The sequence below is a fragment of the Lepisma saccharinum genome, chromosome 6 (genome assembly GCF_977018435.1).
Source record: "Lepisma saccharinum chromosome 6, izLepSacc3.1, whole genome shotgun sequence".
NCBI lineage: Eukaryota > Metazoa > Arthropoda > Insecta > Zygentoma > Lepismatidae > Lepisma > Lepisma saccharinum.
This window is the reverse complement of record NC_139234.1, coordinates 16,875,417-16,901,140: the sequence shown is the minus strand read 5'-3', so window position 1 is coordinate 16,901,140 and position 25,724 is coordinate 16,875,417. Positions and strand designations below refer to the sequence as shown.

The following is a 25,724-nucleotide window of genomic DNA, read 5'->3' as shown; positions in this document are numbered from 1 at the left end:
TAGATAGACCTGAATTCTCTAATTTTCTTGTTGTACGTAACAGCTGTGCATCGGCGCACTGCAGCGATTTTTCTATCTGCTCCATTAGCAACACTGCTTCTTGAGTTGTCGCGCATTGCACGGCAGAAATATATGTGTTGGGCTCTACTGCATTACGATTTATTGGATAACATGTTTTTAAACCTCATTATTTACAAATATCTTAAATTTGATACATTAAAATTATGAAATAATTTACCAAGAATCAAAAGGTTACAGAAATTAAACATCATGGCCAAAAAGTAGGACTAATTACAATATTTTTTCTATGAATGTGATGTTTGTGAACATGGGATATGTGGTGTGGTTCTTATTTATGTCAGATTTGAACATTATTGTATTTATGAACTGCATGTCGAAGTAAATGGAAAAATGAGTTGTATCTCATTAAAAATTTGAATTGTGGTCATTGTTAGGAATGATGATGAGTCAGTTGTTTCACAGGTACTTCAAAATTTGATTGTTTTGTATTGAAAACTGACCATATACACATTAACAATTTGTTTTTCAAATCGAGCGTTTGGTATTTTCTTTTTTTAATTAAATCAAATTGGATGGTAAAAGAAGACTGTAATGTACAAAGATAATAAAAGTATGTTTAAGAAACAAGTACTATTGAAATTATTTTTGCAAGGAATCTTGCAAAGTAATGTACAATTATGGAGATACAGGGCTTTTGTGGGTTCCAATTCACTCTCAAAATATGACATTGGAGTCATTCCATATGAAATCAACACAGCCCCCAACCTGACCATCGCAAATTTTCATGAACTTTGAGGAGCTGAAACTATGCATGGATCTTAGTAACTGTGAGATGTGAAAATTTTGTCTCTCATTTGTCTTGTAAGTGTAAAAGTATTCAAAGTTCGCAGGAATTTCCATTTCCGAGTGAATTTAACTATACTAAATGTGCTGTAATTCTATTCTTGGATAAAAATAAAATATTGTCACATGGCCTTGACCTTTGGCCTTGAAAATGTCAAAACATGTCATCTCCAAAAATCGTTAAAAAAAATATATTGTACAATGTACTAGAGTAAGTCAAAAGTCCCTAACTCCCCTTATAAAATAAAAAGGAATTATGCTGGGTACAATCTATCATCATAGAAACATGTTGGGCCCAGTGGAACCATAGTCTTGTGTATCAAGTGGAGGTCCACCATATTAAATTCAACTGTAGCACTTGCAATGGAAAAGAGGTGACGTGATGCATCAAATCAGGCTAGAATGGGACTTTTGAATCACCCTCTAGGCCCTTATATGTGACTTGGTCAACATGAGATCAAGAATTACACACACACATTTATGGTATATATGTTGATTGATTGATCGAGTTTGTGTTTTAAGTCCACTTTATGCACAGTAAGGTTAATTGAGACTGGACCTACAGTTTAAAGTTTGATTCGAACCACTATGTGCCTCCACCAGGGATCGAACCCGGGACCCCTTGATTAGAAGGTGATGACGTTACCACTTCACCATCGAGGAGGCTCCACATTATATATATGTGTGTGTGTGTGTGTGTGTGTGTGTAAAGGTAAGTAGAGTGGCTTTTGGTAATATTTTGTGGGGAGGGGACAAGATTTGTAGATCCAGTACTGCATGTTAACAATATTGAACAATGAAAGACAAAAGGCCACTCATGGGTCAATGCAACATCTTTACAAAAAGCTAGATGTCCCTGTATTCTATGAGGTATCTGGGAACCGTAATTGTGAGAAGTAAATGTTGTAAAGAAGAAAGCTGATGTTTTTTTTTCCACTTTGTCTACACATAGACTAATTGGAACTAGACCTACAATTTATCTGTTTCCCCACCAGACAGCAATCCTAGGACCTTAAGGAGAGAGCAAAAATAGAAGGTGAGAGACAGATGGGAAGAGGAGAAATATAGAAGGAAGAGGAACAAATAAGGAAATGACGCAGAGAAAAAGAAGAAGAGAAAATATGTGAAAGGAGAGAAGTTTATTAACATACAGAAAATAACATGCAAAATAAATGAGATGGGGCTGAGAAAAAAATAACGAATGAGATTTAGAAAATAAGAAGAGGATATGGTCAATAGAAACATACATAACTAATATTGGGAAAGGAATATGTTAATTTAGAAAGAACATGTAAGAAAAATGAAACTGAATAGTAATACAAATAAAAAGATGATTTAAAGATTGAGAAGGTAAGTTCTTATTTTTCCGGGCGGATCATTTGCCATAGCCCTTAACTGGACACCTGCCGTATTCAGTACAATTCCTTCCCTACGAACAAGATGTAAAGGAAAAGTGACTGAAAATCACATTCCCTGACATTTGCTACGAGAGACTGCGGCAAGCAGCCCGGCGTCAGCGCTTGTCTTTCCCGGTGAACGGGGACAATTTACCTATTATACATTTGCCTCAATTAGTACTCCAGCAGTTTGTTTCTTTGCACAGTGTATTTGAAAAACATACAATTAAATTCAACCTACACCATTGTATTGCGATAGAGCACGACCATCTTTAATAAACGAAAAAGCTTCTAACCGTGCCCACAAGGACAGAGAGTGAAAAAGAAGTGTGTCAAAAATACACCGTATTACTAAATATGTTGACTGTACATTCATACACCCAACAGAAAAGGAAAAATAGGCGAATCGCCATTGTCATTTTTAATATATATTCCAGAATGTGATGATCATGAATTGAAATAAAAACATCAATAAGCAAAAGGCTTTGCATCAACAGAATTCCATACCTTAAAGAACACACAATGTAAAATACAAGAGAATAAAAATGGTGATACACAACTTGCCTATTATCTTTGCTATCGACTGTACGTACCCCCATTTGTGTTGGTAGCAATGTGTAATTGATTTGTCAATGTGATGTGAATTTGAAAAATGATAATTACTTTTTATTAATTATTAATATTTTATATTAAATTATCCAATAGTTATGAATTACAATAACTTTAATTCGAATAAATGAAATAGAATACCTTGAATGTCTGGATGTTATATCACAGACTAAGATTATATGGCGTCAGTCAACATTGAGGGACGAAATTCGCAACAATCAGCACCACGAATTTGTCTATCCTGCACTTACGAAGTCTTTGTATCCGAGCTTGATAAACAGCAAAGAGCGTTATATAAGCTCTTTGATAAACAGCAAGAAGCATTCGACAAAATGGGTGATGTTTGGCATTCACGAACATAAGGTAAAATATTTCATTTTCATGTTAGTTGAAATAAATGTCAACTTTATTTACACTTAATCGATTTATTTTCTCGGATACAAGCTATAGGCCTAATTTATTTTTACAAACCGTCCTTTTCGGCATATTTTAATTATGTAAGTAAGTACTCTACCGACCCATTTCTCTTTTTTTCCTCTTTGACGATGTTTTGGATTAATTTGAGCTACGAGGGAAAAAATGTGTTAAATATCTAGGCTGTTCGGAAAAAAAACCGTCAAAAAATGCAATTTTACAGCATAATGTTTAGGATCTTTACACATTCCTAATATAAACTCATACTTAATATAATATTTGTTTTAATTGATTCAATGTTCACATTAAGTCGCGATGTAAATGAATGCAACAGAAAATCGCAGTTTGTGACTTATGTGCCATTTTCCGATCATCCTAAGTATGTTCCAACGTAGCTATGTGTTGCTGTTAAAAATAGTAAAATTGTACAGAAAATATGCAACAGAGAATTTATAGTTCTGCAATTTCATGTTCTAATACACTTCAACGTCATTTATACATTGTTTATTGACATTTTGCACAATCCGATGGTTGAATATAATCTAAGACAATACAATATAATTCTAACGCTTCAATTTTTTGAACTCGTTAGAAGTCCCTTATACTTGAAAATATATGTGGCGCAAAATATATTTAGATATTTTTAGCGAGTCATAATTTTATTCACTACTGTAACTGTTAATGTCGTTAATCGAAGTAACTGTGCTCAGGAGTTTATCCAGAATTTTCCATTTGCGGAGGGGGTGGCTGGTGTCCAAATTTATAGTTGTTTTTGTATAGTTGTTAATTTCGAGCCAAAATTAGCATAAATTGGGCTTTCGTGAAAAATTTTAGTGGAGTGTTAAATACATTTGGGAGCGTGTCAGGGTGTGGATAAATTACTGACTAAGCTAGGGAGCTTCCAGAATGAAGTGACAAGCGACAAATGACATGGGGGTTTCATACCGAAGGCAGAAGCGAAACGTTCTCCTCCAGCCTGTGTTAAAAGAAAAAAAATCGCTGCACATGCGCGACCATTAGATCGAGGCCACACGATGAAGCTGTGATTTTTTCACATATCCCCAACACTCGCTAACACCACCCTTAGAACGTCCTTAATACCCACTTACATTTTTTTTCCGCACAGACTCATTTATGGTCATATTGGGGCCCCTAATACGAACTTAAATTCACAAACGGGAAATTCTGGATAAACCCTTGCACACGCTAGTGAGGGAACTGTCCAGTCTGAATGACGGGCAAGCAACAAGCGACATGTGCAAATTGTGGTGTTGTAGACGAAAGGCTACACATATTTCTGGATGTCCATTTGCAAGCGACAAGTATTGAGTCGTCCGGAACCCTATCTCCACATCACCCATGTGCCTTCACTGAATGCTGCAATGTGATGGGGGTAGCTTTACGTTTTTTATTATTTCGCACCGCCCTCGTATATAATCTGCAACAATTTCGCACAGCCCTCGTATATAATCTGCAACAATCATCCTGCACATGGCACAGCTTCATGGCTCAACAGTAATTAACAACATTATGCTTCACAAAAAAATATCATCATTTACAGAGCTTTACTTTGAGGTTAACTTCAATTTAATGAATAGTAGTAAAAAAAATGATAACTGTCACGGGAGTTACTTTCTCAGATGATTAACCAAAGTTATGTTACTTATCGAGTGAGATAACAGGCCTCCCCGATGGCGCAGTGGTATCATCGTCGCCTTGTAATCAAGGTGTCCCGGGTTCGATACCCGGTGGAGGCACATAGTGGTTCGGATGCCACTTTAAACTGTAGATCCAGTCCCGATTAGCCTTACTGTGCATAAAGTGGACTTAAAACACCAACTAAATCAATCAATCAGTCGAGTGAGATAACTGTAACTCAGTTACTAAAAACGTACCTTTCTAAAGACTGAAAATAACATTTGTTCCAAGTGGGAGGGAGTCCTCGATTCATCGTCGAGTCATTCATCTGGCCATTTATTCCTCCACAGCTCGGATGCACGATGTCGATGCAGGAAGCCAGCCGTAGCCTGAACTACAACGACATCATCAAGCTGAAGCAGAGCGGCGAAGGCTTCTTCGTTGACGTCCGGGATCCTGACGAAGTGAGAGCGACGGGCCCCCTTCCAGGCAGCATCAACATCCCACGTGAGTATTGTTACAGCGCCTTGAATAACGTAGTGTGGAAAACGACCCAAGAAACTGGTTCCCCGAGACGATGACAAGTAGATGGCAGTGCGATCGACCCAGGTGCTAATTTTGTTATGAAAGTAATGCTGCTTAGTTAGTTTTTGGAATATATTGTGTAGATTTGTTTCTCTAGAAAGACGGTAAGTGAATTGATGGAAACAGTTATATTTGTGGAGTGATTTGCAGTCACGAAATGGCATTAATTTGGAAAGAAAAGTAAAATAAAATTAATAAATAAATAGCATGCGTAACACAAGAAGAAACATCGCAATGTGCATCGTCAGGTCTTGGACTGTGTATTAGAGTTTATTTTTCTATGTTATTAGAATATAAATAGTATCCTGAGAGATATTTCATACCGAGGCGACAAACCACAAATGTGGCTTGAAAGCGAGCAGTCGGAAATCAATGCAACCTTTCGAACCGTAGGGACAAAAGCTCTGACTGCACCGTTTCCTCAAGGAGATTTTACACCAAAGCGACACGCGACAAACGATACGAGGATTTCACACCAAAGCGACACGGATCATTCGGTCCAAGGCAACTTTCATACCGAAGTGACACATGTTGCTTGGAAAGGAGCCAATCAAGAGCAACATTTCACATCGTAGCGGCATGACGGGAAGCACAGGCCAGCGTTCGGTTGGTGAAATCCTCAAGCGATAAGTGTCGCGTGCCGCTTGTCGCTTTGGTGCGCAATCTCACTAAAGCAAGACACTCATTGCATCGCGTATGCACGAACAACAAACCACGGCAACATGTTGCAAGATATTGAGGGAATGGCCCAGTTTGAGCGACGCAGAAGCGAGAAAGCGACACGTGTGGCTTATCCTGTCGCCTAGATCGGTTGTTGTAATGTGCGGTTTATCGTGTCGCCTATCTGTTGTTCGCAAACAACGCTTGCTAATAGACCGAAGGCACCATGTCGCTTGTCACTTAGTTGGGAACCCCCCCTGTAGCGCGTCGCTTCGGTCTCAGCACCCTTCCTTTAAGGAGCTTTCCGACCGAAGTAACAAGTAGCACGCGAATACGCCATATGAACGTGTCGTTTGCTGTTTGGACCCTCATGTGCAATGAATGCTATTTTACAGTCTGGAAGTGTGTGTCACTAGTGTGACAGTGTGAACATCCCGTCTTGCTTGTCCCATTGGTTTGAAAGTTGCCTTACACTCACGTCGATGGCACTAAGAAAGTTTTGTGGGGTTCCCCTTGTCGTTTCATGCAATCATCATTATCATCATCATCGCCGCGATTAGTTTAAAGCGGAAGAAAAGAGACAGTAAATATCAAAAATACAAATGCTTCAGTGTGTATATCTTTAAAAGAAATGATGATGATAATAATAATGAACCTAATTCATACACAAAAATTTAGTTGCCAAGAACATTCCACGCGTATTTTTTCTCCCGTATTATTAACTAAAGTATGACGATAACAGGACGTGGTCGACTGTCTAGAATGTTCGTTAATATCTTCACGCCCACTGTACCAAATATCATAGCAATTATCACATTCATAGAAATGCTACATGTAAAAGAATCAGACGTTGCAGCGAAAACTCCATTTACTTCCATTATAAGCAGTCGAACACCAAGCACCGGGGTCAACACCAGCGCCTCTAGCGGATCATTTTCGAGTGGAACCAGCCAGAGAGCGCAGAGCCATGCCGTTCTCCACACTACGTTATTCTAGGCGCTGTAGTATTGTAGCTACAGTGGGATCCATGTGTATTACCGTGCGAATTGTCCATCACCTTGACCCAATAAGAGTTTCAAGAATTAAAGAAAACTCAAAACAAGCTGTTGACAAGTTCTGCACCAGCATACATAAAAATCCATCGCTTAAAAACACATAGGATGGAAGAGAAAGATCAATGAAAATAGTCATGGACAATTTGCACGGTAATACTCATGGATCCCACTGTACGCTACTGATGCACTATGGCGTGCCTCGAAAGGGAGGGTTACCAAGGACGTATTTAGTGTTGGGGTCCGTCAGGGACGGCGACAGGGGTGGGCACGGGTGGGCAAGTGCCCACCCAAAAATTCCTGTGCCCACCCGATTGCACACCCAATCAAATTCAATAAGTACATATACTTGGGGATATATGAATGATTCAATAAATGAGTGTATTCTGGTGTTCATAACATGTATTTTTAACTTGCGAATATTATCTATGCTGAAGTGTTCATATATTATCAACCCATAGAAAGCCAATTTTGTCATTAAAAAGTGAAAGTAATTACTAGAGCTATTGAAACAAAAACTGTGATCAAATGAATCCTTCCGTGATTAAAAGCAGCTAGTAGGCTTAGGAGGCTCACGATTATGCAGGGTATGATCAAAATTAGATCAGAATTTAGGATGAACGTGAGGACTGCAGCTCCGGGCCTCCACATACGTATATAAATCCCTGCCTGGGTATGGTTAATAAATCTCCAAATAAACAAATAAAAACCTCATCTTAGCGTTACTTTCTTCAGCAACACAATAAATTATTTCGACTTTTTAATTATTATTAGAATAATTTAATGAAGAAGACTTAGATGGGCAGGCTATGTGACGTGAATGGCAGAGGACAGAATAGTTTACAGGATTCTTGTTGGGAAACCTGATGGTAAGAGACCAGTAGGAAGGCCAAGACGAGGATGGAGGGATAACGTTGAGATGGACCTGAAAGAAATCGGTAAGGATTGGAAAGATTAGATTGATCTTGCCCCGGATAGGGACCGATGGAAGGCTTGTGCTGCTGCAGCCATAAACCTTCGGGTTTAAGTATGATAGAGAATATAATATAAAGTAATGTAAAGTGCTCCCCTGTGCTCTGCACCACGCCATGAAGGCATATAGGGGTGTGGAGTTAGGGCCCCATACTTTCTTGATCTCGGTCGAATCTGGAGGTGATGTGATCAGAGTATAATATAGTTTTAATTAGCTCTGCATTGAAATTCCAGAAGTGTCCCTTTTTTATTTCATTATAATTTCTATATACCTGTTATCTTCATATATCAATATGGTATGTGAAATATCAACTTTATATTAGTTCTAATAATAAGTAGGAATCACAATAATCACTACAATACCTAAGTAAATAAATTTTAATAAACCATTTATGTGTGGAAAAAGCTACAGAATTATTCAATTGCTAATGAGTGGCTTATCCTATTTAGAAATCCTCGTTCCACACATAAATTTTGCCATATGAATCAGCCGAAAATGTCAACAGAATCTGTAGATGCAGCTGAAGTAAAGAAAAATAAAGTTATGTCACGAAGTATCCAGAAGACGATTTTGTTAAGATTGTTTTTAAGCCCACTTTTATGCTCAGATAGGCTAATCGGGACTAAACCTACAGTTTACCGTGTAGTCCGAACCAGTGTGCATTGTGCTTCCACCAGAGGAGAGAGAGTCGAACACAGGGCCTCTCTATTATAACGACAGCGTTATGCCATTGGGAAGAAAATATATACAGAAAGAACTCGCACCAAACGTGTCATTTTATCACCACAGAAGATGCGTCCATTTTAAGAGGGTGAGTGCCTGAAACAAATATTTGAGACATTCGGAAAACAATGTCATTGTTCACGTAATTAGCTGCCTTGATCCACTAATGAAACGCTGTGCAATTGAAACTACCACCTCAACTTTCTAAGAGGTATGAACTAATGAAACTCCATTTTTGGAAGAATAAGTTCTGGTTGATTTGTTTTATTTTAAGTCATTTTTCTGCTAATTTTGATAATGACGACGGTAAGGTTCAATGGTGATTAGATGAATGTAACGAAGGGGCGAAAACAAACACATGCTGACACTCAAAATACAAACCCTCATAAATTATTACTTTGACAGTGGTTCCAGGCGCCAGGGACTCGTTGCCCTGAAAGAATAAAGTTTCCAACGTATGCTGCACAGGATAGAGGTTGACATTCTAGTGTGTTCGAAATGGTCATGACATACAACCCAAGACATCTATGAAAAATGGATGAATTATTACTGGCACGGTGATCAACTTCTATGAATTCCTTGTATCCTAAATAATTTTGTTACCTCAAAAAATATGTTCATGTAACCATACGTGTATTGCTTCCTTCTCCCGCATTAGTAACATGACAGTTCAGGAAACGAATAGAAACTTAGCTAATAATCTCTTGAATTCTGAACAGATTTTTCAATCTTACTTGTTTATTACTTATGAGTGATATTTTGTCAAAATAGCCTTTCATTAGCCTAGGAATACTTCATGGACAATGAACAAAAAATTTTGTTTTCCGTGTGTGTTTTAAATCATTCCTAATAAGACGTTCATTTTAATAGAAAAAATAAAGTGCGGTGATTAGGAGGACCGGGAAGTGGGGAATGCAGTTCCCCCGCCACATTTTGCCACTTTTTGCCCCCGCACTATGGCCTCTTTATGCTAAGCCTTTTCTACCAAGAAAAAGTATATTGTCCTTACCCCTCAAATGTTGGCACCCAATCGCCGCTACTACAAATTCAGATAGATTTCTCAGTTGCACAAACCTTGTAACCTAAGAAAAGTGACCCCCAAGAAGTAAGAAAACTCTTTCAGTTAAAAACTCATACGATGAAAATACTATGCTATGCATTTAAATTACGAGAAACTTTACGATTGTCTACCATCACACTTTCTATCATTGTCGCCGAATGCATAAAATCAAGTATGTGCCTTGTATTTGCAACACAAGCTTAAACCTAATTCTCATTTATTTCACTGTATTAACATGCATGGAAGAATGTGGTTATAATGTATGGTTGCGCATGGGTAAACACTTCCTTGAAATGATTGTGTCCATCAGAGACAAAGGAAATGGAACAAGATGCGAGAATAGATAAGAAAAGAATAAAGAGGAAAACAAGAAATGGAAAGGAAACAGAAGTAAGAGGAAAATCGGGAGTGTAGGAGAGAAGGAGATACATACGTCTTACATATATATATATACTATATATGGTCTTACATTTATACTGCCCACCCTAATTTATCAATATGAAGCTTCTGCCCACCCGGTCGAAAATTTCTGGCGCCGCCCCTGGGTCCGGATCTCCCCCCCCCCGAAAGATTTATCAAGTATTAAAATTAAATAATGAAAAATGTATTCGTTTAGCCGTTGTTATATAATTTCCTCTGAACTTATTGTAAGACAAGGATTATATTGGGATCATACGGCTTTGAAGGACACGAAGGATGTATTTCGAGGGTCCGGACCCCTTCCCCCTACCCGATAGACTTATTAGGTACGAATATTAAATAATGAAAATATACTAGTTTACCATGTGTTGTATAATTTCCTCTGAACTTATTGGAAGACAAGAATTATATTGGTATCATACAGCTTTGAAGAACGGAAAGGACGTATTTAAGGGGTCCGGACCCCCCCCCCCTCCCCATCCGAAAGACTTATTAAATATATAAACTAAATAATGAAAAAATACCCGTTTAGCATTTCTTGTATAAATTCCTCTGATCTTATTGGAAGACAAGGATTATATTGGGATCATACGGCTTTGAAGGACAGGAAGGACGTATTTAAAGGGGTTCAGGTGTCCGGACCCCCCGAAAGACTTACCAAGTACTAAAATTAAGTAATGAAAATATTGGCATTTGTTGCATAATCGATGGTTATTAATCTCTGAACTTTTTAGAAGACAAATATTATTGGGATCATACGGATTTGAATGACAATACAAAGAATATTTATGTACACTTCTACTCAAAATAATATGCATAAGATATTAATCAGAAACTTACTTTTCTCCAAGTACATGTAACATAATTTTTGTTATTCGATAAATATTCAATTATTCATCTATTTGACATTAAATCATTGCCAGGGCACTTATTTTTATGTAAATTATTCAGATCTTAACTACAGGTAAGCTACGTAATGAATATGCGCTATTATATCTATATTCTTATAGTCTTTTTACCTATTCGTGTAATAATAATATATTAATTTGCGTATTGTAATTAGTATTAATTTGGTTAAATATAATTATTTAATTTAAACATTATTATTATTATTGTTATTATAATTATTATTTTTATTCCTGAGACACTTGGTTCGGAACTCCCCCACGAAACATATTTCTAGATACGTGCCTGAGGGTTACGTATACCTTTTTAACAGCCAGCCGTCATTTTGCCATCTTTTACTGCCTTTGGCGTTCTTTTTTAGGAATACTTAATCAAGGGTGGGGGGGGGGGGTGTTACGGTCCCCACCAACACTCCTCTTGGGCACGCCACTGGTGATGCACACACAATCGAAGACCAGATAATAAACATCGACAATTAAACGGCGTTTAGTCCAGTCTGTCACCTTTTCCGCGTTAGAGATTGCTCGACATTTCCTGCATCAATCAGGAAGCAGGGAAATAAATGTTCATCGTTAGGCAATAGGCACACGCTGTTGTCACGAAAGTACATTTGTGCATTCCCATGTAGCTTATTCAAGGCTGTCCCGGCCCCCAAACTTGCGATTGACAGTAGGCACGGCAGCAACAACGCTTACTATTGGATCACCTTTCTGCTAAGGTTGCCATCAGTGGCGTAGCATGGACATTTCGGGTGGGAACGCCAAGTCCGAAGGAAGGGTCGGCCCTTTCTTGCTTAATAATGTACTTATGGTATTAGTCGCCGCAGGTATTGTTTATTTGCCTGAAGTCAGCTGGGTTTTCAATAAAACATCATCCATGCATGTTTTAGCTACACAATTAGATGCCTCACTATGCCACAAATGTTTTGAACTCTGATGTTTTATACCTTTCTGCATGACGCAAGTCATTAGAAAACCTACCTGAATCACAAGCGCCTTTGAACAACAGCAGACGTCATTGTTGTGGTTGATCCAACTACTCATTGATTTGGTTTATTTTACTTCGCTTTTCTACCACTTTTGCTTAATCGCAAATATGAATATGAGTGATGATATTGATGAAGGGACACTGACAAAGAACACCCGTGCTCACGCTGGGATTCGAACCAGGGACCTCTGTCGTCTTGGCGCACTGTGCAAAGCAGAGTGGATAATCCAAATATCGTACACTCTACTGACGTAACAGTGCCGATTAGTAATTCAGTCCACTGTTTATTACATCTTGAGAATGCTGATAAACATTTTAAAATAATTTTCTCCAGAGACCATTCGATGTTAAGAGTTTTCAAATGAATGCTAAACATTTCCATTGACACAATATTAAGCAGTTAGATAATAACGAAAAAATACAATAAAAAAAATTAATAGTTTTGCGAGTTAAGTGGTAGAGCAGCAACAGGCTGAATTTCTACCACGAGGACTTCACCAACTTACTTCACAAAAACTGTGTTGATCTTTTAGTTTCTAATGCACATCGCTGTTCGTGCGATAAATCATACAATGCAGTGGCCATTAAGAAGCAGTATATTTGAGATTGGTAAAGTTACGTCAGTCACAGGGACGGCGACAGGGGTGGGCACGGGTGGGCAAGCGCCCACCCAAAAATTCCTGTGCCCACCCGATTGCCCACCCAATCAAATTCATTAAGTACATATAATTAGAGATATGTGAATGTTACAATAAATATGTGTATTCTGGTGTTCATTACATGTACTAATGAATATATTCTATACTAGAAATTTTCGCATATCATCATCCCATAAAAAGCTGATTTAACTTCGTCATAGAAAGCAAAAGGAATTACCACAGATCTTGAAACAAGATGACTGTGACCAATTGAATACTTCTATGATTAGAAGCAGCTAGTAGGCTTATGAGTCGCAAAATTATGCAGGGTATGGTCAAAATGAGATCAGGGTTTAGCGCGAGCTTGAGAGCTGCAGCTCCGGGACTTCACTGGGGAAAAACTGCTTTGAAAAGTAGCACATAAAGAAAAAATTACATACTTCGAATGTTTCGAATGTGATGAAAAATAAAGAAATACGTCCCATCTCATGTTGCTTGGCGAAAAGTTATAACTGACACTGAGGGGATTGGGGTGGGATCTTGGTGTTGTAAACACCGGGTTTTCACATACATAAATACCGGCCTGCGTATGATTAAAATAATATCTAAATAAACAAATAAAAACCTCAGTGTTGCTTCCTCCAGCAACACAATAAATTATTTCGACTTTTTAATTAGGTCTACATTGAAATTCCAGAAGCGTACCTTTCCTTGTTTCATTACACTTTTTATAAAGGGTGTCTCAGAAATATTTTCGTTTTTAAAACTAACTAAGTAACTAATTCTCTAGCCTTCTTAAACCCGAAGGTTCATGGCTGCAGCAACACAGACCTTCCATCTGTCCCTATCCTGAGCAAGATCTATATACTCTTTTCCATCCCTACCGATTTCCTTAAGGTCCATCTCAACATTATCCCTCCATCTTCGTCTTGGTCTTCCTACAGGTCTCTTACCATCAGGTTTCCCAACAAGAATCCTGTAAACTCCTCTTTCCTCTCCCATTCGTGCCACATGGCCTGCCCACCTAAGTGTTCTTGATATAATTATTCTAATAATATCTGGACATTAATACAAATTATGTAGTTCTAAATTATGTAACCTTCTCCACTAACCTGTCTCCTCATCCCTTTTAGGTCCAAATATTTTCGTAAGGATCTTATTTTCAAATACTCTCAATTTATGTTTCTCTTTCAATGTAAGGAACCAAGTTTCACACCCATATAATAATACAGGCAAAATCACTGTTTTGTATATTTTAACGTTTAGTTTCTTAGATATTATACGAGAAGACAAAAGTTTATGAAGAGAAAAGTAACATGCATTTCCTGAATTAAGCCTGCTTTTTATTTCCTCTTTAATATCGTTTTCATTTGTTAGTAATACTCCTAAGTACTTGAATTTGGAAACTGGTACAAACGAGTTGTTATCAATAATTGGATTTTGATTATTACCTAACAATTTGTTTCGACCTGTAAGCATATATTTAATTTTCTCTTTGCTAACTTCCAAACCTATCTCTTTAGCTGCTTTGAAAACTATTTTAGCATTATTCTTAATTGTATTTATATCATCCCCTAATAACTATACATCATCTGCACGTGCTAACGTGCTAACAGTTGAGTCACACTGTTTATTTTTAGTCCTCTGTTAGTTACTTTTAGATTCCTAACAGCATATTCTAAGGCAAAATTAAAGAGCAATGGAGATAATGAATCTCCTTGTTTTAACCCATCATGAATTGTAAATTTGTCAGTCATATTAATATCCACACGAATTTTACTTTCTGTTTCACTGGTGCATACTTTTATCATATTAACAAGCTTCTTAGGTATTCCAAACTCTACTAATATATTATATAATTTATCTCTTTTGACTGAATCATATGCTTTTTAAAATCAGTGAATAGCTGATGGATATTTTGATTACATTCCCACTTTTTCTCAAAGTGTCTGATGTGAAAAATTTGATCTGTTACGTTTAAATCCACATTGATAATCACCTATAATTTCATTAGCATATGGGGTTATTCTTCGTTTTTAAAACTATTAAAATAAATACTTAAATTTTTTGTATCAAGATAAATTTATTACCAAAAGAAAGCTTAAACATTAAATTTTTATTTGTGGAAAAGAGTATTGGGCAAATGGTGACCGTTCATGTTTTCATATTAAATTATTCTTGAACTAAAGTTTTCGCCGAAGTATTGCACGAGGAATAGCATTAATTTAATGTGTAATGCATTGCTTCAAATTTTGTGGCATTGGGGTCTGTACCTTACTCGTAAGGTACCACCATAAGAGAAACTCTGCTGGTATGAAATAGGGACTTCTCGGTGACAAGCTAATGTCCCCTCTGCGACTGAAGACACTTTAATTGAATAACTAATGAAGAGCATTCAGTGAATCATTGGTGACTTCAGAAGTGGCTCCATCTTGCTGGAAGAACGTGTTTCTGTTGTAGCCATCATGGTTCTGAATTGCAGGAGTAAAAAAGTCCTAATCATTTGGCAGTGGCGCTTAGAAGTTACAGTTTGAGCATTACCATGATTATCTTCAACAAAATAAGGGCCAACGGCGCACACGGTCAACGTTCCTGTTCGATCTTGATGACCTTGGATGTTTTCAAACTTTCTCACCCAACATTATTAATTAAATTTGCACTTGGGACGTCTCTTATTCCTGCCAGGTTATAATGATGCCGGTACAAATGACGCACAACAACATAAGAATAATTATTATTATAAAACGCACGAACACAAAAAGCACGTTGCTGTCCCGTAAAGCTCTCCATGGCAACTAAATATTAACAATGTTGCCAAGCGTTTGCGATCTATCTCAATTCTCCGTAATATGCGAATTGCCCCAGAGGGCGGATTCAAAAACGAAAATATTTCTGAGACATCCTATATTTATATTTTACATACCTGTCATTTTCAAATATCTGCATGGTATACAAAATAACAATTTTGTATTTGTTCTACTAATAAATTTCGATGACATCCTTGTGTCCAAAATCACATTCTACAAAATGTCTAACCATACGTGCGTTACTTCTTCCGCTTGCGTAACGAAGACTTACTTCAGAAAACGAATAACAACTTAGCAAACAGATTTTTCAATGTTACTTGATTATTACTTTTGGGCAATATTTTGTCAAAATAGCCTTTCATAAGCTTGGGGATACTATATACAGAATGAACAAACAACTGGTTTCTCTGTGTGTGTGTGTGTTTACATTCCAATAAGGCATTAATTTTAATACAAATATCCAGTGGCGGCGATTAGGAGGAGCAAGGGGGAGTTCCCCCTCTCCTCGCCACATTTTGCCACTTGTTGCACCCGCACTATGGCTTCTTAATGCTAAGACTTTCTACCAAAAATGTAAACTGTCCTTGCCCCCAAGTTTTGGCATCCGATCGCCGTTACTGCAAACATTCAGATATGATGAAAATAATATGATTAGGATCATGAATTTAAATTACGAAAAAGTAATTTAATCCTTCACCATTAGCTACCATCACAATTTCTATCACTGTCGCCTAATATATAAAGTAGAGTAGGTATGTGCCTTATATTTTTGCATTTGAAGGACAAAATGTGACGCAACCAATTCACATTTATTTCACTACATTGACATGAAGGAAAGAATGTGATTAGAATGTATGGGCGCACACACACAAACACTTACCTTGAAATAATTTTGTCCATCGGAGACAAAGAAGTGGAACAAGATGCGAGAATAGATAAGAAAAAGAAGAGGAAAGACACCAAACAGACATACAAATACATGTGATGTGTGTGTGTGCATGGCAGTTAAGAGAAACATTTGAAGAATGGAACGAGAGAAAGTGAAAGGGAGAAAGAGTTGACAAGCTGAGAAAGAAAGATATAAGAAGGCATTAGGGAGTAAAACAGAAAAGATGAAAAGGAAAGGGAAAAGAAGTGAAGGGAAATCGGGAGTGTAAGAGAGAAGGGGATACATATGCATGTATGTGTCTTACGTCGTACATGCATATACATTCATGTATCTATCTATCTATCTATATATATAATTTCTACCTGCCCACCCTAATCTTTCAATATACAGCTTCTGCCCACCCGGTCGAAAATTTCTGGCACCGCCCCTGGTCAGTCAATATTGCGTATTGTAGCATCACATACCACGAGTTGCATGAGCGCGAAGGAATTCTACCGCTGTCGTCTGCTTCAGAAGGCAGGAAGGGTCACATGAACCAATCACGGTAGACCTCTCGTACGCCGGCGTAAGAGAGCCCATTTACGCGCGTGCTGTAGAAATGGACGCTTTCCCTCCACAAAGGCAGCAAGGAATACAGGAGTCCTGTACGCCGAACCTGCTCGGCGTCCGGCCGGGAAAGGCATTGAAAAGAGATGCTAGAACGAGTGTTGAGAGTGGAGCGTTGCAAGCGGATCGCGAAAAATAGCTATTATAATGCCATGAAGGTCAAACATATTTGAAATTAGTCACGTTTTACTTTATAATCACAGCATTTTAGCATTTTTGAAATTTTAAATCTGGGAACGCCGGGCGTACGGGCGTACTATAACGCTACGCCACTGGCGACCACTACCTGGTAAAATTAGTAATGAGGGAAAAATTGATAGCGGTGCAAAGAAACGAGATGGCCAAGAGAAGGAAGTGGAATATGAAAGAAATGAAAGACGAAGATGTTATTAGTGAATATGTAAGTAAGGTACAGAGTAAACTGAAGGAGAAAGAGAATAACAGACTTCGAGTGGTTGAGGAAGAATGGGAAATAATGGAAGGAGTGATAAAGGAGGCAGCACAAGAAACTTTTGGAGAAGAGAAAACTAAAAGGAATGAGTGGTTTGATGAAGAGTGCATACAGGTTATAGATGAGAAGAATAAAGCTAGAGAGAGAATGCTACAAAGGGAAACTCGAAGTAATACTGAGAGATATAAATAACTTAGAAGGAAAGAAGAAAATGATGTATAAAAAGAAGATGCAAGAAATAGAAGAACTAAATCAGCAAAGTGAAATAAGAAAATGCTATAGAGCTATAAATAGAATGAGAATAGGATTTGAGCCAAGAATAGAAGTATGTAAGGATAAGAATGGGAAAGTAATTGTAGAAGAGAATCAGATACTCAATAGATGGGCACTTTAAAGGGATTTTGAGTAAAGTGGAAGACCAAGAAGAAGAAGAGCAGTATAATAGGAATATACAAAATCATGGACGTCCGCAGGATTTTTTCCAGAAAGGGGCAAGGAAAGTATTTTTTTCCAGGGGGGGGGGCAAACGAAGGCAAATTTTCCCCAAACATAGGGTTGTTCCCTAAAAAAACATTGCTTAAATTTGAATTTATGGTGTTAATGCAATAATTAACACTTATTATTGTGGCTAAAATGAAATTATATGAGTGAAATACATATTTTTTGGTTGACTTTAATTTTCCAGGGGGGGCACGGCCCCCCTTGCCCCCCTTCTGGACGCCCATGTACAAAATAGGGATGGCCATGAGGTACAAGTACCTATATTGATGAAGTTGAATTTGTAATGAAGAAAATAAGTAATAATAGAGTTCCAGGCGAGGATGAAGTGATAATTGAACTTATCAAACTTGGTGGTAACGCATTGTTGGCAGCAATACATAGATTGATTGTAATGATATGGGAAAATGAAACAATGCCACATAAATGGAAATCTGGAATAATATGCCCAATTTATAAGAAAGGTGATAAATTGATATGCGGAAATTACAGAGGCATCACACTTCTTAGTGTGGTCTATAAGATCTTGTCAGGATTGATCAGTGAGAGAATAAAATGTTACAGAGAAGATATACTGGGAGAGTACCAAAGTGGATTTCGCCCTGGCAGAAGCACTACTGATCAGATTTTTATAATTAGACAGATGATGGAAAAGTTTTATGAACATGATGTGGATTTGCATTTTTTATTTGTTGACTTCAGCCAGGCTTTTGACAGTGTTAATCGAAATGAACTGTTTAAGGTACTTGAAGAGTATAATATTCCCCTCAAAATAATAAGACTAATAAGAATGACTATGAGTGGTACTAAGGCACGAGTGAAAGTTTGTAGTAAACTGAGCGAAGAGTTTAAATTCAATACAGGAGTGAAACAAGGGGATGGCCTTTCGGCAGTATTATTTAATCTATCATTGCACAAAGTAATGAATGTAGTTGATCAAAAGGGAACCATATTTGGAAAATCCAGTCAAATATGTGCATATGCAGATGATGTTACAATCATTTCTAGAACAATAAGAACACTTAAAAAAATCTATGAGCAAATGGAAAAAGAAGCAATAAAAATAGGGCTCAATGTAAATGAAAAAAGGCAAAATATATGAGAATGTCTAACTCTGAGATCAGAAGAGCACCTCAAGATCTGACAATTGGAGATAATAAGTTTGAGGGAGTTCCTTGTTTTAAATATCTGGGGACAATGGTATATAGTGATAATGAATGAGTAAAGTAATAAAGGAAAGAATACAGGCAGGCAATCGTGCATATTTTGCAAATATGCAGTTGTTTAGAAATAGACTGATCGCAAGAAATACAAAGCTTAAAATTTATAAGACACTGGTACGACCAGTTGTCACTTATGGATCAGATAATTGGACTTTGAAACTGTCAGATGAAAATGCCCTCAGAATATTTGAGAGAAGAATATTAAGAAAGATATATGGACCTGTGAAGGAAGATGACGACTGGAGAATAAGATATAATGCAGAGCTAGATGATTCAATAAAAGGCCAAGATATAGTGAGATTTGTCAAAGCCCAGAGAATAAAGTGGTTGGGGCATGTGGAGAGAATGATGGAAGACCGGATGCCAAGAAGAATGTTGAAAGGAAAGCTTCACCATGCATGAAGAAAGGGCAGGCCCCGACTTGATGGATAGATGACGTCGCTGCAAACTTGTGGACAATGAAAATTAAAGGATGGAGGAGAAGAATTGATGATAGATTGGAATGGAGGCTGATTGTGGAGGAGGCCAAGGCCCACCAAGAGCTGTAGAGCCAGAAAGAGAGAGAGATAGAGAGCAGGTAGAAAGGTTTTAAACACAATTCTTAATTTTTAATATTTTTAATTTTCTAAATATTTTTAATATTTTTAATTTTCTAAATATTTTTAATATTTTAAAATTTCTTATCAATTTTATGAAACAACTTTTTTTTAGTATTGTGTAGTCCTACAAATACGATCTTGGTATTGTTTGGTAGCTCTTCGCATTTGTTTTTAAAACCCATTATCATTGTCAATTCACAATGCGAAACTGATTTTATGCTGATTTGCATGTGTGTGTTGAGCGTGGCTGAGTAACAGCCCGCAGTTCCCCGGTTCTACGGACATCGCTGTAGTGACAGCGCGCCACAAGAAACTACAGTGGAGTCGCCCTTTCAGCCGGTACGGTGACCGCCTTTATGGCAGTGACCCTCTGTTGCCGCGTTTACCTACGAGGAAACTTTCGGTCAAACAGCCAATTAAGCCTACTCCTTGGGCAAGAATCGGCAACATTAAAATCCCTCCTCCACGAAGCAGCCAGCAGGAAAACAGGATTTTGTCAAACCGTTCTGCTCTGTGAATGGACACCGGTTGATACGGCGATTCCACTATAGAGATCCTCGACGTCATCAATGCTTCAAAGGCAAGAGATCCCGTTGCAGTCCACATCGAATAGGGTCTCACTCATAACACGGCCCTCCCTTCCCTTATCGCACAACGCGATTTCAACATTTCGTTCTTCCTGGCCTGGGCATGGATGTTTGTGAGTGTCCATTCATCAATTTCATCACTCATCCTCATCTTCGCAAATTAGCCAAAAGTGGCGCATGAAGCGAAGTAAAATAAAGCAATTCGATCAATCAACCTTTCGTTCTGACGTCACAGCGGAATATTTTAATTGTTAGGCTAAATGCCTAAGTTGTTAAATTAGGCTTGTTAGGTTTAGTTCTCTTAGCATAAATAATAGAGGAGGACTAAAAGTGGTAAACGTTGTAAGTGCCAAAAGCGAAAGTGTTCGGAAATCGCAATGTTCCGCACATCAGCCCGTAAGAACGTGCACGCTAGTGTAGCTACCAGCCACATTTCACGTTTACCACATCATAAAGCATGGCACATTTCACAGTTTAACGTGGAAAACTGTGTTTGAATTATTGTGACAATTACAGCGTATACCAATTTTAGTCTTTTTGGTCAAGTCCAGATTAAATGGCAGTGTACTTATGCCAAGAGAACTAAACCTAATAATAGGGGGTGTGCGGGACAGAATTCTTTAGTCATGACGGGGAAAATCCGCAATTTCCCGAGTAAGGCGGGAAATTTTTGGGACGGAAGATATTAAAAATTTCCCGACGGTGGAAAAATTTCAAATTCTACATTTTACTTTCCCTTAAATGTTTGTTTTTTGCATTTCTGGAATCAAAACTAACAATTTCCGGGAAGCGTCAGAAACTTGCAATGCAGAAAACATTGAGAATTGACCAATTTGAAAAATGACCATTTGGAATTTGCCGATTATTCGGGATCCAGAATCCCGATCCCACCTTTTAGGGATCTCGCACACCCTTACCTAACAACGAAAGTACACTATGTTGTTTGTTGCTTGTGTTCTGAGTGAGACCCCCCAGTCTTCTGCTTTCTGTTGCAGTGGGCGACCTGAAGGAAGCGCTGGACATGTCAGGAGAACTGTTCCAGAAGAAGTACAGGCAGCCGAAGCCGGGCAGGGATGCCAAGCTGGTATTTTCGTGTCGGTCGGGCAACAGGAGCGCTCAGGCCCTGAGGATGGCGTTGAGCCTGGGCTTTCGCAAGTAAGTTCTTCCTTCCCTTCCCCCTCTTTTATACTCAGTAACGTACAGAGTGTGAAATCCAAGGAGGGTTGTTCCCTTACCAAAGATCTCGTGTCAAAAATCTTAACTACTGAAAATTTTCCGGGGGAGAGAGCTTCGTTGTTATTACAGCAAAAATTGGAAATTAGTTCATGACTTAAAAAATGCTTTACTAAGGATAATGTCGAACTCACGTACAAAAGAACGAATGATAATGTCGATCTGTGTGTGTGTTTGTGCGTGCTATATGGCCAAAACTCAGTGCCTTAGTCGTAGAATAGAGTTCAAAAATACATAAAATTGGACTGATAAGCAAAATTTTAATTTTAAAAGACATACACTACCGACAAAAAGTTTAAGACCACCATGAAAAACGGCCAAAAAATCAGTATGGAATGTTGTATGGAACCAACGGTTCCTGTCCAAGAAAGACGTGACGTCGATACACATGGAAAATGCAATGTAGTCTAGTTTGAACCTCGCAAGACCCGAAACCAATTTTTTTTCGAATGTGTAGCATGTGGTTGGCAAAATGGAAAGTGACAAAAACGTTGCTGAATTGGCAACATTGCAGTTGTGTGCGTGAAACCGGTCAGTACGGTAGCCAGCCTCATGTGCATCCTTATCAGTGGCTCAGAGTAATTTGCTGTTCATGCAGAAAACATTGCGAGCCCATTACTATGTGCGAGGTGTACAAGGTAAGTGGAGCTGTGTGAAATGGTCCGTCATCGTGGGGAACAGGCGATTTCGGTTGAAAAGCGTGCTGTGATATGTGCACTGAAAAATGAAGGTTATTCAGAACGCGAAATAGCAAGAAAACTGAATATTTCCAAGACTGGTGTTCATTGTGCATTGGACAGATACCGTAAAACCAACAGTCATGTTGACCGTGAACGTAGTGGAAGAGCTCGTGTAACGTCTGCAGCTGACGATAGATATATTACAGTAACTAGCAAACGGAACAGGCGCCTAACAGCACCAGACATCGCTGCTTCCCTGAATAACAGCAGAGTGACGCCTGTGTCTGTGTAAACGGTGAAGAGGGTGTGTGAAGAAGGGCTGCATGGCAGAGTAGCTGCTATAAAGCCATTGTTACGACGTGTGAACAAGACGAAACGATTATCCTGGACTAAAACGCACCAAGGTTGCACTGCGGATAACTGAAAACGGGTACTCTGGACCGACGAATCCAAATATGAATTAGCAATTAGCGAACCTTTGTGCGTCGAAAGGTTGGCGAGAGAATGAAAGAAGAATGTCTTGTTCCCACAGTGAAACATGTGGGTGGAAGTGTAATGATGTGGGGATATTTTGCCGGAAACCAGATGGGGGACCTTCATAAAATTCAGGGAACATTGGTAAAACAAGGGTATCAACAGAGATTGGTACACCATACCATCCCCTCTGGTCGTCGTCTTGATGGTAATGGGTTTATTTTTCAACAAGATAATGATCCCAAATACACATCTAAATTGTGCACACGGTATTTGGAACGCAAGGTAAGAGAAGGGGCATTAGTTCTCATGACGTGGCCACCACAGTCTGCTGATCTTTCTCCAATTGAACTGCTCTGGGACCAAAGAAGAAGTTACCCAGCAACACTCAACAGCTATGGGAATTCATCAACGATGCCTGGTGTAACATTCAACCATCCTATCTGGACAAACTATTGGAGCGCATGCCATGTGTTTGCGCTGCTGTCATTAAGGCCCATGGCGAACATATTGATGAAAGCAAAATATTTGGTGACATTAGGATGTATAGTGGATGTACCTATGTTTGTACATTGTCAAGCAGATTCATACATCTGTTTCTTGTACATTAATTACGAAATACATTCATATCTACTGATTTTTGGCACTTTTTCCTGGTGGTCTTAAACTTCTTGTCGGTAGTGTACACCGATAGCATTGTGTTCACAATAAAAGTAAAACACCAATGTAAGACAAATGTAAGTATGAAAATATCTTTCCTACAAATTAATCGAGAAACAAAAATCAAAAAAATCAAAATTTAGTCAGTAAAACAGTCCCAAATATTCTGTAATATATATTAATTCAATTATTAATTAAATTTAATAATCAGTGCTCGAAGTAGGACATGCCACTCCCAGTTATGAAAATTTGCATAAAACACCTCCCCCGTTAGGATAATTTGCGTAAGTATTCCCACTTACTTTATTGTTTCAGCGTTGAACCATACAAGCATTCCCCCACCTAGCAATTTACACTTCGAGCGCTGCATATATTTAATAATATTATATGTTAAATGAAATATGTAACGAATATACCCATTTGTCCACACATAACGCGACATACTTATTTATCTATGAAGTAAATTGGAAACTCAATATTTCTGAGTGCAACCCAAATGTTTTTTTATTATTATTCGGGAGAGCATTGATTTCATTCACGGTATAATAATAACAGGATTATTAGAAAGGTGGGCCTCCCCATGGCGCAGTGGTAGCGTCATTGCCTTGTAATCAAGAGGTCCCGGGTTCGATACCCGGTGGAGGCACAAGTGGTTCGGATCCCACTTTAAACTGTAGGTCCAGTCCCAATTAGCCTTACTGTGCATAAAGTGGACTTAAAACAGCAAATCAAATCAAAATCAAATTATTAGAAAGGAGAATCTCACATAATATCAGTGTATAACTTTGGATATGGTGCAACACCAGAGGCGCCAACTTAAAATAAATATTGCGGGGACAAGACTGACAACAATAATTTTTAAATGTATAATTTGCCCCCCTTTAGTCAGCGCCTATGCGCAAGACCCCTTCCACACCCCTAGGTTTCAGATTCTGTTACAAGTGAGATGTTGCTTTCCACTGATCGTCATAAAAATTAACATTAATTCTAATTAAATTATATTAATTAAGATCTTTTTAGATATAAAAAGGTAACATCGTACCTGTCTTGAAAACATATAGACGGGGGGGGGGGGGGGGGTTGAGGATGTAGGACTCACATATTCACAATTTCTGCAATACTGGATGTAAAGTAATCAGTACCATACTCCGGCCGCTTTTACCTCTCCTCTCCGGGGGTTGCCCATTATTAGAGACTGGGTGAGCGCCCCAGAGTCGCTCATGCAGACATTGCTGCAAGAATTTCCACGTGAAATCATCCATTCTATTAACTACTATTATTCTGAGGACATGTGACATGTCCAGTCGTTCTAAAATAAATACCCTGGGGCAACACGCGGTTAAAGAGAGTAGCATCATCTGGTCCATTCTTTCAGGTAAGCATTTGGTTCGAAGTATTGCAAGAATTTGCAAGAATATTTCATTCCATGCAAAAACGTAAAAAAGATAAGTAAAATTATTCCCTATGCAATGTATCGCGCCATGAACGCACATAGGAAGCGTGGATGGTACGATAAGCACCACGCTCCAGCCGCCTTTACCTACTAGGGTCGCCGTCAGGTGCCCATTACTGAAAGGCTGGGCGAGACCCAGATCCGTTTTATACATAGACATTGTCTGGAAAATCCCATCTGAATTCACCCAATCGGAGTATCCCGCGTGGCAGTCAGATGCCCTATACAAAAGGGATAATTGCGGCTCCTGTGGAAAGTAATAGTAAAAGTAAACAGCTATTCATTTCGGAAAGTAACTATTTACAGTAAAAGTTACTCAAAGAAAATAAATGTTACTTCGAAACATTGATTCAGGCAATGCAAGGAACGTTCCAGTAGGAAATCCAGCTCCTGGACTTCAAAACAAAGATAAAAATTTCACCTCCGTTTTTTGTTTCAGTGCAGTCCATTACGCAGGAGGGTTTCTAGACTGGGAAAGACACTCCAGAAAGTCCGCCATCTGATCCAAGTACGTCGTACTTTCTTGCACCTCCTTTGTTATATTTTTATAGATTTATAATACAAGGAGAAAGGTACAAATCCATGATAAGGTTTTCCAGATTGTTGCAGCATTGTATTACATAAAATATATGATCGAA

General features: G+C 38.3%; 1 protein-coding gene across 2 annotated transcripts; it reads left to right on the top strand.

Annotated features, from left to right (window-relative positions):
• The first annotated feature begins 3,116 nt into the window (after positions 1-3,116).
• LOC145988595 (rhodanese domain-containing protein CG4456-like) lies at positions 3,117-25,723 on the top strand. Of its 2 annotated transcripts, none has more exons than XM_083123584.1 (4): positions 3,117-3,233; positions 5,273-5,429; positions 21,582-21,741; positions 25,531-25,723. In XM_083123584.1, the coding sequence occupies exons 1-4, from the start codon at positions 3,210-3,212 to the stop codon at positions 25,643-25,645; spliced, it is 456 nt and encodes a 151-aa protein (XP_082979710.1). In that variant the 5' UTR covers positions 3,117-3,209; the 3' UTR covers positions 25,646-25,723. The 2 variants fall into 2 exon arrangements, with proteins under 2 accessions (XP_082979710.1, XP_082979712.1); XM_083123586.1 differs by having other exon boundaries at positions 25,526-25,723.
• Position 25,724: the final 1 nt, after the last annotated feature.

What these genes read in the sequence shown, in the direction of transcription:
- LOC145988595 (XM_083123584.1), top strand. Translation starts at nt 3,210, where the DNA reads ATGTTTGGCATTCACGAACATAAG. An exon ending in TTGGCATTCACGAACATAAG is followed by an intron (nt 3,234 to 5,272) that starts GTAAAATATTTC and finishes ATTCCTCCACAG; the next exon opens with CTCGGATGCACGATGTCGAT. An exon ending in TTGAGCCTGGGCTTTCGCAA is followed by an intron (nt 21,742 to 25,530) that starts GTAAGTTCTTCC and finishes GTTTCAGTGCAG; the next exon opens with TCCATTACGCAGGAGGGTTT.